At 46.6% G+C, this 19,010-nt stretch overlaps 6 protein-coding genes and 1 non-coding gene across 7 annotated transcripts; 4 read left to right on the top strand and 3 right to left on the bottom strand.

Annotated features, from left to right (window-relative positions):
• Positions 1 to 302: 302 nt before the first annotated feature.
• Positions 303 to 2,243, top strand: GGI43DRAFT_308662 (uncharacterized protein). The gene is made up of 5 exons (XM_083201655.1): positions 303 to 923; positions 991 to 1,182; positions 1,242 to 1,647; positions 1,707 to 1,959; positions 2,030 to 2,243. Exons 1-5 carry the CDS (start codon positions 479 to 481, stop codon positions 2,195 to 2,197), a joined length of 1,464 nt encoding a protein of 487 aa, XP_083062547.1. The 5' UTR covers positions 303 to 478; the 3' UTR covers positions 2,198 to 2,243.
• A 2,612-nt stretch (positions 2,244 to 4,855) lies between these two features.
• GGI43DRAFT_308746 (uncharacterized protein) lies at positions 4,856 to 5,822 on the top strand. The gene is made up of 2 exons (XM_083201658.1): positions 4,856 to 5,083; positions 5,130 to 5,822. The coding sequence occupies exons 1-2, from the start codon at positions 5,078 to 5,080 to the stop codon at positions 5,706 to 5,708; spliced, it is 585 nt and encodes a 194-aa protein (XP_083062548.1). The 5' UTR covers positions 4,856 to 5,077; the 3' UTR covers positions 5,709 to 5,822.
• Positions 5,823 to 6,480: 658 nt separating this feature from the next.
• GGI43DRAFT_399401 (uncharacterized protein) lies at positions 6,481 to 8,410 on the top strand. The gene is made up of 2 exons (XM_083205339.1): positions 6,481 to 7,124; positions 7,175 to 8,410. Coding segments are annotated over exons 1-2 (552 nt in total). The 5' UTR covers positions 6,481 to 7,122; the 3' UTR covers positions 7,725 to 8,410.
• A 326-nt stretch (positions 8,411 to 8,736) lies between these two features.
• GGI43DRAFT_t81 lies at positions 8,737 to 8,818 on the bottom strand. The gene has a single exon. It is a non-coding gene; the product is annotated as a tRNA-Thr (tRNA).
• Positions 8,819 to 8,841: 23 nt separating this feature from the next.
• Positions 8,842 to 11,611, bottom strand: GGI43DRAFT_309112 (major facilitator superfamily domain-containing protein). The gene is made up of 3 exons (XM_083201662.1): positions 10,892 to 11,611; positions 9,938 to 10,755; positions 8,842 to 9,874 (listed from the first exon to the last, which is right to left on the bottom strand). The coding sequence occupies exons 1-3, from the start codon at positions 11,069 to 11,071 to the stop codon at positions 9,193 to 9,195; spliced, it is 1,680 nt and encodes a 559-aa protein (XP_083062550.1). The 5' UTR covers positions 11,072 to 11,611; the 3' UTR covers positions 8,842 to 9,192.
• Positions 11,612 to 12,847: 1,236 nt separating this feature from the next.
• On the top strand, positions 12,848 to 15,448 carry GGI43DRAFT_308773 (transcription factor domain-containing protein). The gene is made up of 3 exons (XM_083201659.1): positions 12,848 to 13,564; positions 13,648 to 14,152; positions 14,261 to 15,448. Exons 1-3 carry the CDS (start codon positions 13,006 to 13,008, stop codon positions 14,958 to 14,960), a joined length of 1,764 nt encoding a protein of 587 aa, XP_083062551.1. The 5' UTR covers positions 12,848 to 13,005; the 3' UTR covers positions 14,961 to 15,448.
• A 1,545-nt stretch (positions 15,449 to 16,993) lies between these two features.
• On the bottom strand, positions 16,994 to 18,917 carry GGI43DRAFT_381707 (uncharacterized protein; the record flags this gene model as incomplete). The annotated part of the gene is made up of 3 exons (XM_083203153.1): positions 16,994 to 17,596; positions 17,678 to 18,701; positions 18,805 to 18,917. 3 exons carry the CDS (start codon positions 18,915 to 18,917, stop codon positions 16,994 to 16,996), a joined length of 1,740 nt encoding a protein of 579 aa, XP_083062552.1.
• Positions 18,918 to 19,010: the final 93 nt, after the last annotated feature.

Here is a 19,010-nt window from a genome sequence, read left to right on the forward strand (position 1 = left end):
GCCTGGCTATGTCCAGTAATCTGGGCCCTGCCCACCGCCTGCGGGGGAGCCGAACAAACTATCGAGCAGTTGCAGCAGGTTGATCGATCTAGAACTGGTTTCAGCTCCGATACACACCAATACATTAACCAATATATTGAGCGCTCCCAGTTATTCAGCTGCTAAAAAGACCCGGTCCTGTTGCTGCTAGACTGTTTTTAGGAAGTTATGGAAAGCTCTTAGCCCCTTCCTTGCAGGCTGACGGCGTAATCCTCCCGCACCAAGAATCATGAGGATATCAGACTCTTCATTGTGAACTTCGCCGAAGGACAAGTGTTGCTTTTGGAGGTGCATGTAAATATGGTACCGTTCCCGTTGCACCGAAACATTTGCATCTCTCCCCTAGCACTTGACCACTATCTACCGAGTCTGCATTATCTTTCCATCCATCTCCCAATTCCCTTCCAACTTGTTTCTCTTATCTCCATCTTTCGCCGCCATGCTTGGTCGTTGGAGATCCGGCATGGCTGAAGCTCCCAACATTGTCGAGCGATATGAGGGTTTGAGTCATGTCGATGCCAGCAATCCGCAAATGATGGGCCAGTACACCCAACGCTTTGGCGGCGAATTCACCTCGGCGCGACAGATTGTAGCCCGAAATGAGACATTAATGAATCAAGGGGATTACCTTAGCATATACGAAAATGACAGCTACGTCCCTACTGCTGACAAGCTGTGGGTTGGTGTGGAATGCGTACCTCGGTCTGGTATCCCATATGAGCCGGGCTCGTTGTCCAAGCTTGCCACGGCAGGAAAGAATGTTCTTAGTATCCAAACGCGCATCGTCGACAGGTGCCTGAAGAAGGCTGAGGATTACCAACCCAAACTTAACAGCAGTGTTCTGAAAATGTACCAGAAGAAGGCGCCCGAATACTATGCCAAAAGTAAGCAGGGCGAACGCCGGTTCACTGCGACTCCCTCCCTGGGCCCAGCTGACGTTGAGTTTTGCAGGAAAGCAAATGATGTACAAAGATCGCGCAATCCTTGATGACTTGGTATGGAAAGGAGAAGAACCAAGTGATGATCTTTTGCGGCGTCTGCTTTATAACGGATTCGATTGGCGGGACTGCTCACCCAACAAGAAGATTCGAAATCGATTTTCCAATCTCTCCCAGGAAAGGCAAGCTAATGGACTGCTAGAATGTAAGGCCCAGTCCCCCATCGGCCTCTGAATTGTGTTAGTTAACGGTGTGTGCCGATAGCAATGGAAACGGCTTCACCTAGGTCCTATAACCAGTTCGTAGATATGCTGAACAGGACGCTTGGCGTGACGGGCCCGTCAAAGGAGAAAAGCGCAAGTAAGATGGGGAAGTTCATTTCTGGTGTTGGTGGAACTGCCGTCGACACTGCTCTAGAAATGCTTGGTGACAAAATACAGACTCAACTGGGTAACTGGATGGTCATGCTGCCCGTCCTTGGTCCTGCGCCTGATCCGACACCGCCAGCACCAGAGTCGGATGTGTTCGAGTGGTTGATCCAGGGGCACGAGCAGCGTGGGATGCCCCCGCCCACCTACGAGGACCTGAAAGCGGGAGAGAAAGAGCTTCAAAATATACTCCAGACGCTGAGGGAGTGGCTGACAGCAGATCAGAAGACATTTTGGCGAGAGTTAGTTCCTGAAGGCAAGCAAATTTTGGATCAAGGAGAACGTTATTGACATGTACCAGCTTTCGTCCCCAAATCACCACGGAAACAGAATTAGTACCAAACTCAGAAGCAGTGCCAGAATCCCGGGTAGAGGGTTCAGACGACTCGAAACTCAAGGAAATTGCCGTCAGCCTGGCAGAGCAAGTCCAAATGTCCCAGGTACATCTCTTGTGGGCTGAGCGCATTGACTCAGGCAAGCATCCCTGGGTATGGGAAGTAAATTCCGACAAGACGAGCTTGGTGGAGGAGCTCTGTAGAAAATACCTGGACGAGGTGCGTTATCTTCATGCTGAATATGTATATGTGTATATGCTAGCTAACACGTCATGTACTGAATGTGCAGGGTGTGGCATCCATGTATGATTATGTGGGAACGTATTCGTATCGCGGCAAGAAACCACTTTCTCGGCTCGTAGCGTGTAGCCTGGTCAGTGAAGCCCTAGAGAATATCCTAGCTGCCGTAGCGGATATTCATGACGAGGGACTAGAAATGGTAACAGAGGATAAGTAGGTGAGAAGAAGTGCGAGAGTTGCTAAGTTTGGGATCTAATATCAAGTATGCTATTTATATCAAGGTATTCGTTCAAGTATAACATATTCGTTCTAATCTATGTCAACACGGTTACCGGTTTCCACGACCTGTGTTATCGTAAAGATCTCGTATCTGTTTAATAGGTAGAGGCATATTAATTCGATTCGACTATTTCTACCGTCATCTAGGATGTTCCTGCCGCCTTTTAAATCCGACTTTTGGAGGTTGAATTCAGTAGATTTTATTACTGAAAATTGCACATAGAAAGCGCACGAGAACTTGGACAATAGTATACAACAAGTTTGCGAGATAGTGTGATACATGAAAACACTTCCACGATCACATGATAAGATCAAGGGGTTATTAACCTATGTTTCTAATACGCAGAGTCAGCAGCAATAGACAAGTGAGCAGAGGAGGTCAAGTTGAATGTATTGTAAATAGTGTAGAATACTTTACAATTCGCCCTTTGCTTTCCGCGTTTGGTAAGAGATCAATGATGTTTTTGTTAACAGTACTGTAATTCCTATGAGCTTAGTTCCACCTAGGGTCCGTATCAGATTCTGTTTAAAAGTACTGTGCCCTATCGATACATCTGTCAAGAGGTATTCTACCTCTAGATTAACTATATGATACATTGTTTCAGATACTTATTGGTTAATATCGGATCGCAAAAGGCAATAAAGTCCCGGTGATGCTCGTTCGTTCTAACAAGCATAGAATTGTAGGTCTTACAAACAAAGGTGTTATAAATATTCTCTTTGGCTCTCTTCCCACCTTATCCCCTCCTTTAAATCAATAATTAAACTAAAAGCACTTCACAGATCCCATTTCTTAACCTCCTCCAAGACCTCGGCTACGGGCTGGACCAAGGCAACATCCTTAATCTCTAGAGTGAACTTAGCAGAGCTTAAACCTTTAGTTATTTATTCTAGAGTAGCGTGCATATCACTATATACTCAACTAGGGCTATCATAGGCGCAGGCTACACGCCGTCCTTCTACTTAATCATACCTACGCCCATACCCTGCTTAACAAGCTCGAAGTACTTATCATCCAAGGCCAGGGATATAATCCATTCCAAGCCTTAACTCATAGTCTTATCAAATTATACTTAGATTAATTTATCCTGCTAACCATTAATATCAGCCGCAAAAAAAATTATTTATATCAGCTTAAGAAGAAATTAAAAATACATAACAGTAGGGAAAACCCCTCTTGCAAGGTTCCAGACTTCTTAAGTAATAAAATAAAGCCAAGCAAAAGTTACAAAAAAGTAATAACTAACTCACTCTGCTATCTTTATTAAGCTGCTAAAGCAACTCACTATATTCAAAGTATCCAGGTCCAAGGGGCTGTATTTATAAACCCTAGATAAATAATAGTATTAAATTCAGAACCTCTTTCAGGCTAAAACTCCCCCAGTATTAAGTAAATTCCATTCAATATTACTTAATATCCGCTATAACAAAACCTTATTACATAACCCCATCCAGTAAAACATTTCACATAAGATCAAGCTTACCCTTTATAATCCCAGCCTTAGCAGATAAAATCTTCTTTATATTCTCATCTACTATAAATAAATCTTATAACTTAATTCACTAATAGACTAGAGACAAATCTACTTTCTTCTAGTTTAATTTATATAATAACATAAGGGTCATCACCTTAACCTTAAAATACTATATAATTATAAGCTTCTCCTTAATCTTCAGATCTTCAGTTATACAGTAAGTATAAATAAAATTCTCTTCATTTAGTTCAACCTCATAGCTCTAAACTGTATCAGTAGTGTAGTCGACAGTGTTATTTACTTTAATTGCGCCTTTAAATATACTAAGTCATATGAATCTAGCCAGAATCAGTTTTGGTTTCGGTTCGCCAAAGGACAGATTTAAGAAAAGTTTTAGCCGATCTTCTTGATGGATTGGACGAGTCTCTTGAAGAATGCTTAGATCCAGGTAAGCTCAGCCTGATACCGTATTTTCATATCACTAACATTCGTAAGAGCTCTTGGAACAAATAGATGATGATTCAACAAGCGTGCCCAGCCCTGAAAAAGATCCAGAGAATCCTCTATATTTCAATGTTTTCATCATCAAGACAATCTTGAAACAACTAACGAGGCTACACATTGCGATCCGCAAATCAGGCACGCAACTCCGCCATCACAAAGCTGACATCAATTTGGAAACTTGTTTGGAAACAACCGTCAACGGTCTTGAAGAATTTAAAGATGATATGACTAAAGCGGTGTTGGCCGGGCTTGAAAACTGGAAATTCAGAGGCAATATGACTGGAGACGTCTTGGACGCGTCTCAAAATTGGAAACCGAGAGAAGGGCTGCCCAAGCCTTGGGAAAATGCAAATAAGCAGCTGCTTGAACGACTCATCAACGCGAACGCCAAAAGAAGAAATCGAATTTATTTCGCAACGGTAAAAATGAGAAAAGTGAAAGCCCGCCAGCTAGAGAATGAAGAGAAACCGGTCATAGTCGCTGGTCCTGTGTTGGGACCAGGTGCGGGGGGAGAGACAGCAGAGGTCAAAAAAAAAAACCGGAATGTATGTCAAAAATGGAAAAGTGGACGAAGGATCCTCTGTCCGGTCCTCTGCCCTAACGAGGAAATATAAATGAAGAATCCCAAGCGACCACTGCTGCTACCACAATCCCACCAGATGCGATTATCGAGCAAGCGCCTTCCAAAATTGCTGTAAAACGATTACCAAACCTACGGGTACTGCCCGCGGAGAAATTTATCCACTGCCCCCCAAGTGGCCAGAAGACTCCAAGGTTCAGCACATTGATTGTCCGTATTGTTCAGAGCCACTGGCCCAGAAGCATCTAAAGCGGGCGGCATGGAAGTAAGAGTTCCTGAAAATGGTGACAATTCTTAGCTAATCTATCCAGTGGGCATGTTTCTGGCGATATCTGCCATACATCTGTTTTATTGAAGATTGTAAAACCCCGGATGACATCTATCGGACTTCTGAGGAGCTCACTAAGCATGTTATCTCCGAGCATGGTGTACACTGTTGGATATGTGACATCTGCACACCTGATATAGAACAAGAGCAATTTGAGATTTTTGAAACCGCTCAGCTATGGAGAGATCACTTGCGCCATTCTCATACGCAATCTATTTCAGATACGAATTTTTCTAAGCTTGCAGAATTAAACATGCATAAGATGGTTCCGCCCCTTCAGTGCCCGCTCTGCGACTATGCCACTTCGGAGATCAAGCCAAATATCGATCCAGAGATTACTCGCCATATCCATCAGTTCTCTCTTAGATCTCTGCTGTGGGAAACGCAAGCCGAGGGTAATCTCTCAAAGGAGCGCTTAAAGGGGGAGAATTCCTCTGCAAGTACCAACAACAGTTGTAACGACAGAAGGCAGAATGCGAGATTCATTGAAGATGCCCAAAGTCCAAATCATAATGTATTGCAGGCCACCAACCATAAACAACTACGATCCAACAATTTATAAATATTTCAGCAGATATTTACAAATCATGAAATGCATCCCTCTTTTGATGCTTTGGAACAAATAGACTTTGGATTTTACAACGCAAAAATTCGATATTTCAATAGAATCTCTTGCGAGCTCCTGCTGCCGATTCTGTGTCAACTCCAGTGCAGCATGGAAGAAGTGCTGGCTTTTGAGAGCTACAGAAAGGTGTGGGACAACAATCAAGCATACGAGCCTTCCTTGAGCTTGGAGCTCTCCAAGAACTTCGACGAGAATTTTCATCGGGTGCGTGATGTTTTGGATAGATCTTCTACCGATATTTTAGAAGGCAACCCTGTGACCAAGACAGACTTAGACGATTACATACAGCAGCGGAAAAATTTAGTCGGCTATGATTTTGTTCCTGGGGATTCTAATTACGTTCCGGAAGACGAAAATGAAGAGACATATATAGATGAGGGTAAGTCAACCTTAGTCAACCCGCTTGTACAAGACGATTAATTAATATAATGCAGTTCACAGTTCTGAATCTCAAACTGGAGCAGACCTCGGAGCCTGACGATGACATCTTGTTGATCAAAAATAAGGATGTGACGTATCCGGCACATTTCCCTGCTTACTCGATCGGCGATGGCAAACTATACCGTCAGGTATGTGCGAGTTCGCATCGGCATCTTAATGGGCCTTTCATCACGTACGAACCGCCGCATCAAGCTCCTCTACAAGGGCAAGCAGCTGAGGGAGTCATCTGCGCACGTTCGCGAATATAGAGTCAGGAACAACAGCGAGCTCATGGCCGTCATATCCGATGGGCATGATGAAAACAGCGATCCATCGGATGACGAAATGATCATTGTGGATGAGCTTTATGGAAGTGAAACCAAGCCCTCGAATCTACGAAGAAGAAAAGGGGAAGTCGCTGAGGAGTTAATAGCGATAAATAAAATAAAAGAAGAACAAAACATTCTCAATTGGCTTACGTCCAGTGATTACGATCTTGAACAGCAAAAATATATCACAATGCATGAATAAGGAACAGGCCAATGGTTTCTGGACTCTGCCAAATTTAAGACATGGATTGATACTGAAAAGCAGATATTGTTCTGTTCAAGGATTCCTGGAGCAGGGAAAACCATTCTCACAGCTCTTGTTGTTGATTATCTTTCTTTACGATTCGCACATGATCCGAAGGTTGGACTTGCATATATATACTTCAACTTCTGGCAACAGGAGGAGCATACGGTCGAAGAGTTATTTTCAGGTCTACTAAAGCAATTTGCTAAAGGCCTATCTTCCTTTCCGGAAAGCTTGAAAGCTCTCTATGATGATCACAATGGGGAGGGGACGCGTCCCTCATATGATGAGAGGATCAGACATTCCGCCCAATATGCAAGCAGAGGCCTCGATAGAAATAGCGAAAGCAGCCGATTGAATGTAAGTATAATCTAACTAAGCTAATTCACATCAGCTAACCAGTTTCTCAGGCTTCTTTTAGCAAAGCTAGACCTAGAATCTCTTTTAGAGGCGAGATCACTAAAAGATATGGAGATAAAGGTGAAAACCCCTCTCAAGGATTTAAAAGTATATGATCATGTATACGAAAAGATTATGGAAAGGGTAAATCATCAACCACTGGAACCTGCCTTTTACGCCAAAGGCGCTTTGTCATGGATCACTTGCGCAAGACGGCCACTGACTATACCAGAGCTTCTTCATGCCTCTTCCGTCAGAATTGCCAGTAGTAGATTTTACGAAGACGATCTTCCAAGTGTTCAGCGTATAATATCCATTTGCGCCGGGCTAGTCACAATCGACAAGAGCAGCAATATCTTCCGGTTATTCCATTATACGGCGCAAGAGTTCTTCGGGCAGACGCGAAGCTATTGGTTTCCCGACGTTAAAGACGATACTGCGAAGATCTGTGTAACTTATCTCTCGTTTGATGTCTTTAAAACCGGCTTTAGCTTAACAGATGCCGCACTCGAAGAGCGGCTGCAGTCATACCAGTTCTACGAGTATGCAGCTCATAATTAGGGCCATCACGTCCGAAATACAACGGCTCTTGATCCCTTAGTCTAAAATTTCCTAAAGGATCAAGCAAAGGTCGAAGCATCGAGCCAAGCACTGTTCGCCGTCAAAGAATCGAGAAAGAAATACTACAGCCAAGATGTCCCAAAACAAGTAACAGGACTTCACTTGGCGGCATACGTTGGAATCGAGACAGCCGTCAAGCTCCTGTTTGAATCGTATGTTTCAAACCCCAAGGATAGCTACAATCGGACGCCACTTTCGTGGGCCGTCGAGAACGGGCACGAGGCCATCGTGCAACTACTTCTCGATAAGGGTGCCAACCCTGAGGCGACAGATCATTCGGGTCTGACGCCGCTTTCATTGGCTGGAAGTAAAGGTCACATTGATGTAGCCAAGTTATTAATTGATACGGGCAAGGTCGAAATTGAGTCAGAAGATAACAATGGCCAGGCGGTGCTGCAGCTAGCCGCTGAAAATGGGTATCAAGATGTCGTGGATTTACTGCTTGAGAGGGGTGCAACGATGAGCCATTGTCAACAGACACTGGAGGGCCATACCGATGAGGTCAACTCAGTGGACTTCTCGCATGACTCAAAGCTAATAGCATCAGGGTCAGATGATGAAACTGTCAAGATCTGGAATACATCAACGGGCCAGTGTCAGCAAACATTTAAAGGGCACAGCCAAACAGTTTATTCAGTAACCTTCTCGCATGACTCAAAGTTCATAGCATCAGGGTCATGCGATAATACCGTTAAGATCTGGAATGTCACATTTCCGATTAGCTGACAGAAGAATTAAGAATGTTAACTATCTGCAATATATCCATTTTTCACAATCCATATTGCAATAATTCTTGCTGCATTATTTTCAACCTGCATGTTTACAATTTCCTGATATGTCTCCATAGTGTAGGAAGGCTACAACGCATTATAATAGAAGGGCTGCTGCTTCTAGCATTAAGGCTATGTCTCATAGAGAGAGAGAGAGAGAGAGAGAAAAATACAAAAAGAAATGCCCACTATCAGAGTCGAACTGATCACCTTGTCATGTCAAGTATTTACTAGTGACACGCTATACCGCTTAGCCAAGCGGGCAAGAGCTATTATGTCATAGCGCTGTTTTATTTAGCTTAATGAACTCTTCATTTATTTCTGCAACTTCCTATCCATCCCAAAGCTCCAATACCCTAGAAAGGAAGTCCTGGAAAATTAATTGTATTTATTTCACGCTGCTGTTTTGTTTACTAAGAACTGATTTTAAAATTTTGATTGTCAGTTTTTTATTCAAAGAGACTATCATCTCGAAACATCACCTAGTTTTAAATATCCAATGCTCCATAGCAACATAAAATATGCCTTATCCATATAGCCTATATAAAACGTTTCCAATTTTTAATGCCCAAACGCCTCGCTCTCCAACGCTAAATGCTGTGCCTTTTGTAATCCAATTTTTCCAATAACACCATCCATTAAGCAGCCATCTTGCTTTCCTTCTCTTCATCACCAGTTTGTTCAGTTGAATCAACAACCACGCCCGTCATAGGCTCTACTCGAGCTCCATCCACAGCAGATTCAGCATCGGAAGATACTTCCGAAGATGCATTGCTCATCTTTCGCAGCGCCTTCTCATCAACTGTAAGGTCACCACCAGCCTTGTCCAAATCCATAAAGAAGCAGATGACAAGAGCCAATCCCGCAAGTCCCACGCCGATCCAAAAGACGCTCTTGTACTGATGCTTGACATCCATCCCATTCAACACAAACTGCTCCTTGGCGACATCTGCAATGGCCAAGAAGAAAGCTCCTCCAAGGAAGAGCATGACGCTAATGAGTGCACCAGCTAGTCCTTGGCGGTTCTTTGGCAGGCTTGTCGTCAAGAAAACGTTGCTCACAGTCCATAAAACGTCAACGCAGGCGGCCTCGCAAAGCATAGCCGGGAAGATCCACGCCCAATAGTTCGGATCATCAGGCATAATGGCAAACATGAGCACCGCAATAACTTTTGAGATGCCAGATGCGATGATGAGCACTTTTCCAGAAAGCATGTGAAGAATGACGCCGCTTGTTGTTGCTAAAACTAGGCCGCCTGCTGCCCAGGGACCAAAGTAAACCGCAGTGATCAGCGGAGATTTCTTCAAAATCGTCTCGATGCTGTTATCACTCTGTTAGTTGAAGTCCATTTTATCCAAGAAGCATTAAAAAGAGAAAACTCACTAAAAGTTAGCATAGAAGAGATAAATGCTAAACACGCCCCATGTAATAAAGAGGCAGAGCAGCATTCTCTTCATGCACTTGACGCGGAAGATATCTGCCGGAATAAGTGGTGCTTCGGCGACCCAGCCTTCAACATATACAGCTGCACCAAGGAAGATGAGGCCAAGGATAAGCGTAACGAGGATTCGAGGAGAGGCCCATCCACCGGGAGCATTGGCGCTGTCAGTCAACGCATAAATGAGCAACATCAGTCCAGGCACAGTCGTAAACACTCCCCACCAGTCCATCTTGACATTCATCTTTCGTGCCTCGTCATAGTCGCGGGGAGCCGTCAAAATCGTTCCCACTCCAAAAACGGCAGACAGCATGCCGCCCAGCCAGAAGAACCATCTCCAGGAGAGCAAGTCCTGCGCCATGCCGCCAACAATGATACCCGCAAAGAAGCCCAAAGGAGCAATAGCGCCATAGAGACTAAACACGATATTCTTCCTCGGCCCGGGTCTGTAGATCCGACCAAGCAGGGAAATGCCTGCAGGGAGGAACGCCGCCGCACCAAGGCCCAGCATGGCACGGCAGATGACTAGCATGATGAAGTTGCGAGTGAAGCCACCAATGATGGACCACAAGGCGAACCACGCCATACCTCCGTTAAAAAGCAAGTATCCTCCATACATGTCCGCCAGACGCCCAAGGGGGAAGAGGAATGCACCCGCCGTCAGTGTCAAGACGCTCGATGGCCATGTTTGTGCTTCGAGGGGGATGTTGAGTGGCTCAACCAAGTTAGGCAGAACGACTTGAAAACCGCTAATGACAAAGTCCTAGATGAATGAGGCATTGATTAGCTCCGTGTACTTTTCGTATAGGGCTGCAGAAGAAACAAGACATGTGCAAAGTTCCCCGTGAACTGAGGAATGTGACTGTCTTGCCCGCATTTGTTGATGAGAGATGACCCACCGCCATAGAAAGGGAGCCCAAGATGGAGACGACAAAGGCGATTTCCATCCAGGTAGAAGAAAACGCTTCAGGACGCTTTCTTCCTAGCTTCTCAACGTCGATGGTTTGAGAAAGCTCATCGTCCGTCTCTGCAACGAGGACGACGGCATCTTGGACAGGCTTGTTGTCCTTTTCTGCCATTGCAACTAAGCAGGAGAATAGACGGGTAAAAAGAGTATGATATGCTGAAGAAGTGCAAGCCAAGAGCTATCCAAGCACTCTTTAGCAGAGCAAATCCGTCTACTGATAGTAATACCGTGTCTTGAGCTTTGAACCAAGAGCCATCATCTTCTTTTATAGTCTTCTCGCCTTTCTACAGACACGGGGCCACCACGAAGCAGAATTTACACGCCCCGATTCATGTTCTGCCAAATTATACGCCTTAGCTATGCGCTATCGTCATCCGCCGGCAAGTGCCATGGTGTGGACAGTCTCATTAACAACATTCCGTTGTCGGTCCGCGTAGCTTTGCTTTTCATGAGCCTGCAAATTCTCACACCTCGTCACGCTCCCTCCAGCCACAACGGTCAGAAACGCAAAAGTTGTCTGGAGGTTTCCCGATTGGGGAAGTCCAATACAATAATAGTTCTAAAGATCTGACTGGGGGTCCACTCTATTCTGCCCGGGATGGAAGCCGAGTGAATGTTGGAGAGTAGCTACCCATACATCTGGAGCTCATTCTCACGATACCGATACTCACGGATCCTTTGCATTGTCGTGTCATTCAATACCGAGTCGAGCAAAGATTTTAATGTGTCATGGACCTCGTTCCAGAACCGACTCAATTTAAGTGCCGGTGGGGATGATAAGAGTTGGGCTACTGTTAATCCCGGTAGCAGCAGCCCAAATGGGTCTGTAGAAGCTAGTTTGTGAAGACATCGTGACTATTTTGCAGGGGTAATTCTGCTTTGGCGGCATGGACGGATACGGGACTCAGGAGCCGCCGGCATGGTATCCTTTTGGCGGCTTCTTCTTCCGATCCAGAAAAAAAAAAGAAGAAAATTTTTTATTACAATTACTTTTTAAGATCCATCCAATTCGCTGATGATCGTTACCTTACTCAGGCAGTCATAAAAGAGTTAACAGAGTTTACAGGGTATATACGGAGAATTTTGTAAACTGGGTAATACTCTAGCATAATACACTAATTAAAGACAAGTGACTGCTAGGGAGTAATACTTCTTACCTCAGTTGAACAGCTGAACGGTGGGAAGACTAATCATTAGTCGTAAAGTTCAACAGTGGCATTAACATCCGTTTCTTCAATGAATGTCACAATGCCATCCTGCATCCGAAATCGAGGCGCTGCACCAAGGGTAAAGGGATTTCCGTATTGGGCGCTTGTGTGACCTCTGGATGGACAATATCCGGTAGACCAGGTGAACAAGCTTCGGGACCTAGGACCAGGGTGTCTTCGAATGCTTACCAGTCCTGCAGGTCCCGCGTAGCGGTCGCCGTGCATCGGACGCAGAGAATGTCAAGAGCTTTCCCGTTTAGGTGCGCTTGTGCGTAATGAGAAAGCTTGTCTATTTACGACCCTTAGCTAGGCTCGGGGGCGGCGGCGTGGCCTTTGGAGTAGCTTCGGTTGGTAAGAGGAGGGGAATGCTTGGAGATGGTGCTGGGGCCAGTATCATAACTAGTGAATATGGTGGGCCGCACGCTTTGCCCGGCGGATAGCGACTGGCTGGACTGATGGCGTGCCACATCATGCTTGCTTTCAAAGACTGCTTCAGAATCATGGAGCTCTCCAGGCATCATCTTTGCCGGCGCTGACTTTACCCCCTTCGACCACGTGCGCCTGTGTTCTTACTAACGTAGGAAGATCATATTCTGGAGAAAGCCCGAGACTCTCACCATGTTCATATCCCCAAAGGCGTAACGAGGCCCGCCTAGTGAGAACGACTCTCCACCACTGCTGCTCTCGTCCGCTGGCCTGGTTGCGCGTCACTAGACCGCTGCTAGACCGACTAAACGCGAGTGAGCGAGTGAGTGAGGCAGGACAACGGCTCTGTATTCGATATCAGCTTGAACACCATCCACAGTTTCCGCCACCGGACCACACATTATCGGCATATATGCCAAGCAATAGCAAGCCGTGTCACAACTGCCGCCGTCGACGACTGCGCTGCGATCGCTCGTGGCCGACCTGCCACAAATGTGCGGTCTCAGGGCAGGAGTGCCTTGGATACGGCAAGGTTTTTATCTGGACGGAGGCGATTGATGCTCATGGAAATCCGAAGCCATCACCAAGTCGCAGGACGCCACTTGGCGGACCTCTCAGCTCGGGCTCTGGGCAGGTCTCATCATCAGTCGCCAACAGCTACTTTCCTCTGTTCCCGGATCCAACGTCTGGCCGCCGCCCCGATGCTGATCCCAGTAACCAAGCACCACCTGATGCGCCTGTCAGCGAAGGCAGATCTATCCCGGTTGTTCGCCGCCCCTCGCCGCTACTTAAACGCAACAGGAGCGCTACAGCGATGTCGGCTACACCGGAGCCAACAAAAGATGCAGCCTCGAGCCCAATCCAGGAAACACCGTTGGAGCATCAGAAGTGGAGGCCGGCAGCGCTTGGCAGCTTGACAGATCCCATTTTCCAGGACCTCGATCGCAACTCGCGATACTATCTAGCTCACTGTAAGAGACTTCCATACCCCGAGGCGGTGCAGCAGGCTAGTAGGTCGAAAATTGGAGCGAGTTTTATGCTGATGCATCCCAAGTTGCCGATCGTGTCTGTAAAGACTTGGTGGCCCGAGATGGGCCAGGGGTCAACCCTTTTCGAGATCTTATCCCATTAACCAACAGACATCCTCTACTGCTTCAAATTCTCGTTGCCACTTCGGCAATACACTGGTCCAATATCTTTCGCCCGATCACTGCCATTCCCACAGGTCTAACTGATCCTGGAGGATATCTCGCCCAGCTACGATCAAAAGACCTGGTTTCCAGGCAAGCACTCATCGATGCCTTGACTGCGAAGCAAAAAGCCATGGGCCACCTGCAAGAGGTGCTCGACTCGTTGGATCCTGGAGGAAGTGAAGTTGCTCTTGCCGCTATGCATTTCTTTATTAAATTTGACCTGATTGATCTGGAAAAGAATGATGCAAAGGGGTGGAGGACACACTTGGAGGGGGCCAGCAATATTCTGGCATTACTTACACAGGGAGCTGGTGGAAGCGAGGCCAATAGGATGTTGCGTGACTGCGTTGTGGCTGACTGTTTCATGTGAGTGGTAACTGTCTGGTCTCACTATGATGCTAGTAGAACAAGTCGCTGCATCCTAGGTTCTTGTGCCGCATACAACTGACACTATTTTGCTTCACTAAACCACAGATACCACATATTAGGATCGACGCTTGCCTCGGGTAGCCTTGCCGCCAATATCGCACGTTACGCTTTCGAACTGTTGCCCGTCATGAAACGCGTCGAAGTTAATAGTTACCTCTCGTGCCCTCCGGAGATTCTTCGCATCATCCTGGTGGCGTCCAAGCTTTCTTACGAAACACCCTTCACTGACTGGTCATTGTCCGTCGCGAATGAGGCTCTCACGCTTATTGATGAGGCGCTTGCTTTTGATATACCCGCTTGGGCAGACAAACTACGGCAAAACCCCCAGGTCCAAGACATCGAAAGCCGTATACACATCGCCTCTGCCCATAGGTCCGCTGTTTGCTTGTACATCCTGCAGGCGTTGCCACTGGTGCGGGCCGTTCGCCCTGTGGATACCGAATTCCTTGTTGGGGACATTCTTGGCAATCTGGGTCAGATTAGTGTGGATGATCCGTATTACAAGGCCACATCTTGGCCTACCTTTATCGCTGGGGCGGAAACCCGTGATATCGAGAAGCGCACGTGGGCCATGAAACGTCTGCTGGGTATCTGGGAAACTTGTCCATGGGGCTATCTGTTCACGGCCATCGAATTGTTGAAAGCAGCTTGGGAGTTGCAAGACAACCAAAGCTCCAGTGACGAAGTTGGCTCCAACTGGCTGCAGGGCTTGAAAGAAAGAGGCTTTGAGTATCTTATCGTGTGATTGTGAAAGCTGGCGCGATATTGAACAAAAAAGCTCTTCAAAAGGCCGTGGCTGTGCATATCTGTCTGCCTCAGGTACCGAGCACTTTCCCCTTGGGGTAATTGCCGCTCTTTTCCGCTTTCGTATCTGCTTTTTACTGGCATGACATGTATTATTTCTTTATATCTGTCTTTCGTTTCTGTGTTTCTCATCAAATAGCGAGTTGTCTTGATTTGAAGCGACATTTGGTTTTGATTTGGGGTCTTTATGATAGCAGCATCTTGAGTATGTACAACAACCAACGATAGTAGTAGCAGTAATAGCTTAGGCACTTAAAAACTATTGTATCAAGACTTATAAAAAACTATCAATTATAGTACACAGCCGAGCAAAGTCTAGGGAATAGTAGTAAACTCCAATAGTGCTCAATAGGCTGTGTCGTGCCCTACTTCTTCTCTCGAGCTAGCTATGTCCGTCGAGTAGACTAACCTGAATTGCCCAACGACATATGTATCTATTCCTGCTATATAGTAGATTCGCCCCTTCGGGCATCCACATAATAATGAAACGCTGCGATAACAAACGCCTATCAGAATCTGCCTAGAAGCCCAAAGGACGCAACGGCGTGCTGCAACGTAAAGCGGGAGCTACTGCACCCTCTAGCGCTAAAATATATTGAAGTCATCCCCTAAAGTTTGACCCTAATGCCGGGCCTACCCCCAGCTTGCATCTGCACCTAAACACCGACTCTTGACCATAGTAGCGGCGCTCAACTGCCGATCACTGACTCAAAACCGCCATCCGCAAAAAGTTTTTCACCAATAAGTGCCAAGCCTCGTGTGTCCGGTGTGGCAGTATTTTCAAGGGCCTCCCTTGGCTGCCTTGATGCATGGACTGCTGCAATGCAGCTATTACAGGCTACAGTGCATGTACTCACTAGCAGTGCTACTGTACGTACCCCATAGCGGCGGCTGTTCCAGGCACGAAGGCGTAAAGTGCGTGCTGTATTGCGCATTGCCGCATCGGCGTGATAAGTGAGCCATCTCTTGCAGCAGCGTCACGAGGCACCGCAGATATTTCAATGGCATTACACAACCAAATTTCTCTTTGTTTCCTCTCTATCAATTTGCATCCGATGTCGTTGGTCGACGGCTAAGGGAGATTTGGTCATTGGTCACTTACATCTCGCCGACAGTTGGGCCCAGAGTGCAGGGTACGCAAAATCATGATATAGCGAGTCAATTGTCTTAATCTCTGCATTCGATTTGCTATGTATAATTTTGCATTTATACATATTATTTATGAACAATACACTATACTAAACAGAGTAACCTGCATGTTCTCACCTCTATCCAACATTGAAAGAAGGGTTTTGGGCAGTCATGATACCAATAGCAAAGAAATCAATTCAGACAGCGAATGACAAGCACAAGAAAAGGCGCCCGCATAAAGATTATCAGATCCAGAGAAGCAGAATTGGCAAGGAATCAAGTATTTAAGCAAGTGTTGCACTTCTCTATAATTTACCGAGACAGGCCAAAGTATCCATATCCAGGACCAGATATTCTACAGAACAGAGTCCGAGGTTTGTTGGGAAAAAAGAAAACAATTCAATAATGACTCACGCATACCTCGTGAATTCTAACAAAACGCCAGCCATGCAAACTAATAAGTAATCTTACTAGTCATGATACGAAAAGAAATAGACGCCAGCGAAAGTTCATCGCAGCTATTCTGGTAAAAAGCCCACATTGCCGTGAAGACTAGGGAAAATAAACGAGGAAGACAAAGGAATAAAGTACGGCATATCGCCTCTGAAAAGGGTAGGAAGTAGAGTGTCTAAAAACAATAAGTAGCCGTTATTGTCAATAAAAGTGAGAAGAGAAATCTCCGAGATCAGGCCAGGTGGATAGCGGCCATGAGTGAGCCAATAGATATGTTGTTCATATGCTACAATTGACAGTTGGATAAATGGCAGGTGAATCATCACCAGCGGCGACTGCATTCATGTTAGGCGCTCATGTTATGTTAACTCACGGAGCAATTTTTGGTTCTTACCTATATGCAGAATCTGAATTTCGTTGGCGGCGTCGTTGCACCTTTGGGATTGTCAAACTATCCCGCCGTTGGCGTGGGCTAGGTTCTGCAGAAGATCTTTTATCTGGTCGCCCTAAAAGCTCAGCTTCGAGGGAATTCAAGTCGGAGGATCGACTAGAGACCGACGAATTCCTCGATTTAGACCCTGGTTTCGGATGTCGCTCCCTTGAGCGGGACCGAGGCTCTAGCGGAGGCAAGGTTTGATCATCCTCTTCTTGCTCTGGTGGACTATTGTCGCCCTGAGCTTGTCTTGCGTCATCATCATGCGTTTCTTTGCGATTACCCTCTTTGGCGCCATTCTGGCCATCTGTCAGTGAGCCTAGGGACTTGACCTTCTTTGGCCGTTGCTCATCTCCCGACTCATCATCTAAGCGCTTATGTTTACCGTTTACACGAGGCTTGTCAGAATGATGACTACTTGGCGTTGAAATATTATCATAGCCGCTGTCTTGAGGGTTCTGAGAGAGGCGCTCATCATCTCCTGCTGGCGCCGCCCCAGTCTTGGTTACAAGTCTCTGAGCCGGATTCTCCGATTCGTCTCCAGTATGATTCTCGAAATCCTGTAATTCGGCATAATTAGCATTCGCTTCAAAGAAGAATATGGCACATTTCCCGTGATTCAAGTAGCTCATTGCACTTACCTCGTCAGCAACCAGAGATTCTTCCTCAAGCTCCCCAGCATGAGATTGGTAAGACTGATCGTCATCCTGTTGAGACTCCTCTCTATTGTTAGACGGCGGCTTCTCGACCGTAGCCGTTGATGCTTCGGATTCCAATTCAGCATTCTTCCCCAAGCCAGATACTGCTAAAAACTTAGAGTCTTTGGAGCCTTCTGTGTTAACCGGCGCCTGTGCCTTCTGGGAAGATCCAGCAGCTGAGCCAGATTGGTTGGTCTTGTTTTGCATCTTCTGGTGAGAGCGACGCCGACCACCTTGGTCCTTGCGTCTATTTTCACGATGCTTGTTGTTTTGGCGATCGTGTTTTCGCTTGTTCCTATGGTCGCGCTGCGGCTCATGTCGTGTATGGATGCTTTTGGGAGGCTTGGGTGGAAGAGAGGAATTTACGGGCTCTTTTAATGAAGAGTGTGTATGAGAAGAACGTGGCGGTTTAGGTGTTGCTGCCGGGGGAGAATGATGTGCAGGCCCGCCACGAGGAGGATAATGAACTGGAGGCGGTCCATATGACGGCTGCGGATAAGAGGGAGGATATGCCGTCACGGGCGGGTAACCTGGCGAGCCAGCTGGCCCAACAGGTGGGTATGAACCATAGGAGGGAGGATATGGAACCGGTGCTGGCGTTGGTGGCCCAGGAGGATGAGCCGCATATCCCACTGGGGCAGCAGGAGCTGCACCATAAGATGGCGGAGGGTACTGCGGCGGTGGATATGCTGGAGGGCCATACCCAGCTGAGTAGTGTATAGGAGGCGGATGATGAGGATAAGAGTTTTGAAACTGAGGGCTTGGTTGCTGATATGGTGGCCCAGTGGGTGGTGGGTATGGCGGCGCACCATGTCCTATAGATGAATGAGGCAGCGAAGGAGGTGGCGGAGGAGGTGCATATTTTGTGATGATGGGCCCCTTATTTGACCTCTTAGGGCCTCTCTGGGAATGTTGAACATTGCCTTGAGGGGGGTTTGGAGAGTTCCTCCAAGCATTGGCAAGGCCACTGATATTCACGTATGTTAGGGACATGGTAACTAGAATTAAACAGAGGAATATATCAAGACTAGGTGGTGATGGTAAACTAGAACAGAGGGCAGTGAGCTTACGCAGGAGTCTTTCTTGTCGGTTCTGGACAAGCAACGGCCCAATGGCCTCTGGCACCGCAGTTGTAGCATGACGAGTCATCAGGCCCTGGATAGCCCTGCGCAGGCTCGGCCATTTCTTTGGCGATAAAGAGCGATGAGTCTCAAATGGGGGGAATTGGTCAGGCTGTGAGGAAAGGTGTCGGCCGTAGACGCTTAGATGGCCGCGG

Source organism: Trichoderma evansii (genome assembly GCF_050947405.1).
Source record: "Trichoderma evansii strain SZMC 28006 chromosome Unknown GGI43scaffold_5, whole genome shotgun sequence".
NCBI lineage: Eukaryota > Fungi > Ascomycota > Sordariomycetes > Hypocreales > Hypocreaceae > Trichoderma > Trichoderma evansii.